Raw genomic sequence first — 4,246 nt, 5'->3', positions numbered from 1 at the left:
TTTAGCTGCACTTGCAAGGAGTGAATAGGAAAAAGGAATGGGAGTAAGGGAGTAAGAAATGGGTACAAAGACCCAGGTCAGTGAGGAGGCTCTAGTGAGGTGGCTTTCATTGGTGGGTATATAATAAGATATATTATTATTATTATGCTGTAAGATAATATAAAATATTATGAATATAGGATACTTGGTACAATATTCTAGTGTGGTCACTTACAAAATTTCCCACGAACACTCAGCTTAGGTGTGCTAACTTCTAGTAGCTTGATACATACACCAGGAATCATCAGAAATGGGGCTCAAAGAAGACTTGCTCCTGAGCATGCTCACCAAAGTGCTGCCTGGGACCCCCTGCTCATCAGCTTCCTCAGGCCTCGCTTCATGTCTTTGTTTCTCAGGCTGTAGATAAAAGGGTTCAGCATGGAGGAGAGAACTGTGTAGATGACCGTTGCCACCCTGTCCTTGATGGTATAGCTGGACAGAGGTCAGAAATAAACATAAATAATGCTTCCATAAAAGAGGGTCACCATGGTGAGGTGGGAGCCACAGGTAGAGAAAGCTTTGCGCTTCCTCACCACTGAGGGGATCTTAAGAACAGCAATGAGGATTCGGATGTAGGAGATGATCACACACAGAAAGGGGGTCACCAGGGTTATCAATCCTTCTGTGTTAATTACAACTTCATTGACAAATGTGGAGGAGCAGGACAATTTCAGCAGAGGGTTGATGTCACAGAGGAAGTGGGGGATAACATTGGAGTCACAGAAGGTGAGACGGTTTATCAGGAGAACTAGTAAGAGGGAATGGAGGTCAGAGATGGAGCAGGAGAAGGCCAGCAGCAGGACACAGCGGTAGTGGCTCATGGTGGTGACATAGTGGAAAGGGTCACAGATGGCCACAAAGCGGTCGATGGCCATGGCAGCCAGGAGATAGCTTTCTGTGTTGGCAAAAGCTAAGAAAAAATACATCTGGGTCATACACTGAGCATAGGAGATGGACTTCTTCTCTGACAGGAAGTTCACCAGCATCTTGGGAACAATGGTTGTTGTGTAGCAAACATCAATGAAGGATAAGATGCTGAGGAAAAAATACATCGGTGTCTGGAGCTGAGTGTCAGAGCGGATGGCCAGGATGATGAGCGTATTTCCCACCAGAGTGACCAGGTACATGATGAGGAACAGGGCAAAGAGTGGCTTCTGGTCCTCAGGCCGTGAGGACAGTCCCAGGAGGATGAACTCAGAGACACTGCCGGTTTTGTTGACCCTCTCCATAATCCTGCATGTGCCGTGAATATGGAAAATTACAGAATTTTCAATTCAACAAGTTCCAATTTATTAACATTTCCCCAAGGATTCCTATAAATCGCTCACAATTCTGTCTTCCTTCACTTCCACAAAAAGGAGTTTAACAATAAAAAGTTTAACCTGTGTTAAATGCAGGGACATCAGAGAGAGGATTTTCTTTCAGAAAGAATCCTAGGTGGACCTCAGTGATGTATATTTCTCCAGCTCCCCATAAATACTTATTCAGAGATGTACTATCCTTACAAACAAAACAAAGTAAATAAACAACAACAACAACACCCAAATACCCAGGTGAATCAGGTAAATAACATGAATGCTGACATGGTGCACAGTGTTTATAGTCACTATTTCAGAGACAACATTAAAAGTTGGCAAAATCCTCTATTATATATGAACCTATTTATTAGAACACTCTTAGACACTGGGGATTTGTGGCTTCACAATTATTCAACACCATTGCATTAATGCTCACTGGGAACTCAATTACTTAGGACTAGACTTTGTACTGAGAGTAAAAGAGCCATTCTCGATTGCTAATCTTAAGGTGGTTATAGTCTAGTGGGGAAGAAATTTTTAAACAAATAGGCACAATAAAATGCTACAGGTGTAGTGACAGGTGCACTGAAAAGCAATGAGGTTGGTGTGGTGTCTCTGCTAAGTGCACACATTTTGAAATCAGCTCCTTCATTTTCTGGGTGTGTGGTCTGGCACTGCTTACCTAAGTTTGATTTTTGATGTCCTCACTGTAATATGGGGACAGTAAATACCTTCTTAGCTCACCTTTGCTTCATCCTTCTCTACTTGCTTTATTTATCTCGCCAAAATCCTCTTCTCTGTCAGGTGTTCTGGAATGCTCTTGAACACAATTATTCTGTATTTCTTTGCAAATCTCTCAGCCTTTAGTTTTTCACCGTTTGACCACATTTCACCCGAATTTGTGAGACTTTGAGAGAGATCTATTTTTGTGTGCTTTTAGGATTTGGAAATGAGTATGCAACTAAGGCAAATAATGACAGTTATGCCTAAGACATATCAAATCTTTACTATGTATAAGGCACTGAGCTAAATATGTACATTACTTGAAACATCTCTGAGCTGCCTAACAACAACATTCTCTTTTAACAGATAAAAAAAATTGAGGTTAAAGTGTTGAGTGCTTTTCTCAAGATCATGTGGCCCACAAGGGCCAGAGCTTGGATCCCAACAGGGATGATCTTAAACACCAAACACTACCTCCTCCCACTTCAGCAAAGTTTCAAGAAGTTTATGCCAAAAAGAGAGGGGGGGCACAGAGAGCGAGAGAGAGCGAGCGAGCGAGCGAGAGCTGGGTGTTACTTTTCACTGTAGAAATTTTCTACCCCAATATCATTTTTTAGTAACTGATCCACTTTCAAAATCAATGTTGCATCGAGTCCTTTAATGTAATTGCTAGAGATATGACCTCCCTCAAATCCCGTGTTGACTGGGGGCGGTGCTCATGGAGCTGTGGAAGCACACAGGGAAACAAACTCGGGATGCAGGGAAAGAAGGTGTGGGTTTGAATCATGACTCTACTCGTCACAATGTGTCTTGGGCAGAATCCCTTCCCCGTTCTGTTTCACTCTCACACATAAGACAAAATAAAGTCTGCTCTCAAGAGAAAAGTGAGGAAGATGCATGTGGAAGCAGTTGCAAGCCACAAGCACAATAAACATCATGGGGGTGACTGGGAAATGTCTGATAAAGAAGCTGGTGGCCGGGAAGGAGAGGCGGGCTAGACCAAATACAGAGCGGGAAGGAAGGGCTTCCGCCTGTGACAATGGAGGGGGCTGGGCTAGAAGCATGCAGGAAGACAGTGTTGCTGGAATCAGAATCATTTTTCCCCTTTTTTTTTTTCTATCTAGTTCCCACCAGCATGGGCTCTGTTTCTCTAGGGATCTCCCGTGTTTTACCTCATAAATATCTCTTGAATCTTGCAACCCTTTTCATCTCCCCACTGGCACTCTGGTGAAAGCCATCATTCCTGCCTAGATTTTTGCAGAATTGTCTCCATGATGTATTTGGTTCTCACAGCCTCTCTTGACACTCCCTCTGCCATTCATTCTCTGCACTGAAGCCACAGTGTTCTTTTAACAATAAAAGTGATCCCCTAATTCTTCAGGCTAAAGTCTGGATTAGCTTCCTAGGGCTGCTGTAACAACGTACCACAAACTGGGTGGTTTAAAACCATGGAAATATATTTTGTCTCAGTTCTGGAGTCTAGAAGTCCACCATCAAGAGTTGGCAGGATTGGCTCCTTCAGGGGACTATGAGGAGTCTGTCCCATGCCTTTCTCCTTGGCTTTTGGATACTGGTCTTCTCTCTTGGTCTCTTTGTTTTCCCTTATGCATGTGTGTTCCTATGTCCAGATGTCACCCTTTCATGAGCACATCAGTCATATTGGATTAAGGTCCATCCTGATGACTTCATTTTAACCTGATTACCTTTTTTAAGACCCTGCCTCCAAATAAGGCCACATTCTGAGGTACTAGATATTAGGACTCCAATGTATCTTTTTTGAGGGACACAATTCAACCCATGACAGACACTTTCCTGCTGCTAAGCCTCCCCATTACCCACAGACTGAAGGCCAATTCCTTCCTGTGGCTTACTAAGTTTCGGTGAGGTGGCTCCTGTGGGCTCTGTGGCTCTTCTCCTGACTCCCTCCTACTCCTTCCCCCATTTCACACTCCAACTGTTAGGCATTTCTTGCTTTTTCTTGACTCAAGGACTTTCCATCTGCCTAGATCATCCATTCTCCCTTTTGTTGGTGGGAGGTCACTCACCCTCCAGCCTCCAGTAGCACATTCTTTCAGACCTCCTCCGGCACACACAGTACGGAACTGGAGCTGACCTTAGTATTTACAGCACTGTCTTCCCTGCTAGACTGTGACCTGCCCAAGTATGAAGACCGTGTCTGGTTCTTT

General features: G+C 43.8%; 1 protein-coding gene across 1 annotated transcript; it reads right to left on the bottom strand.

Moving 5' to 3' along the window:
- Positions 1-323: 323 nt before the first annotated feature.
- Positions 324-1,268, bottom strand: LOC115275854 (olfactory receptor 1L8-like). The gene is given in 1 exon segment (XM_029919621.1): positions 324-1,268. A coding segment is annotated over 1 exon segment (945 nt).
- Between the last annotated feature and the right edge of the window lie 2,978 nt (positions 1,269-4,246).

The sequence above is a fragment of the Suricata suricatta genome, chromosome 13 (assembly GCF_006229205.1).
Source record: "Suricata suricatta isolate VVHF042 chromosome 13, meerkat_22Aug2017_6uvM2_HiC, whole genome shotgun sequence".
Lineage (NCBI taxonomy): Eukaryota > Metazoa > Chordata > Mammalia > Carnivora > Herpestidae > Suricata > Suricata suricatta.
This window is presented reverse-complemented; position numbering and strand designations above follow the sequence as displayed.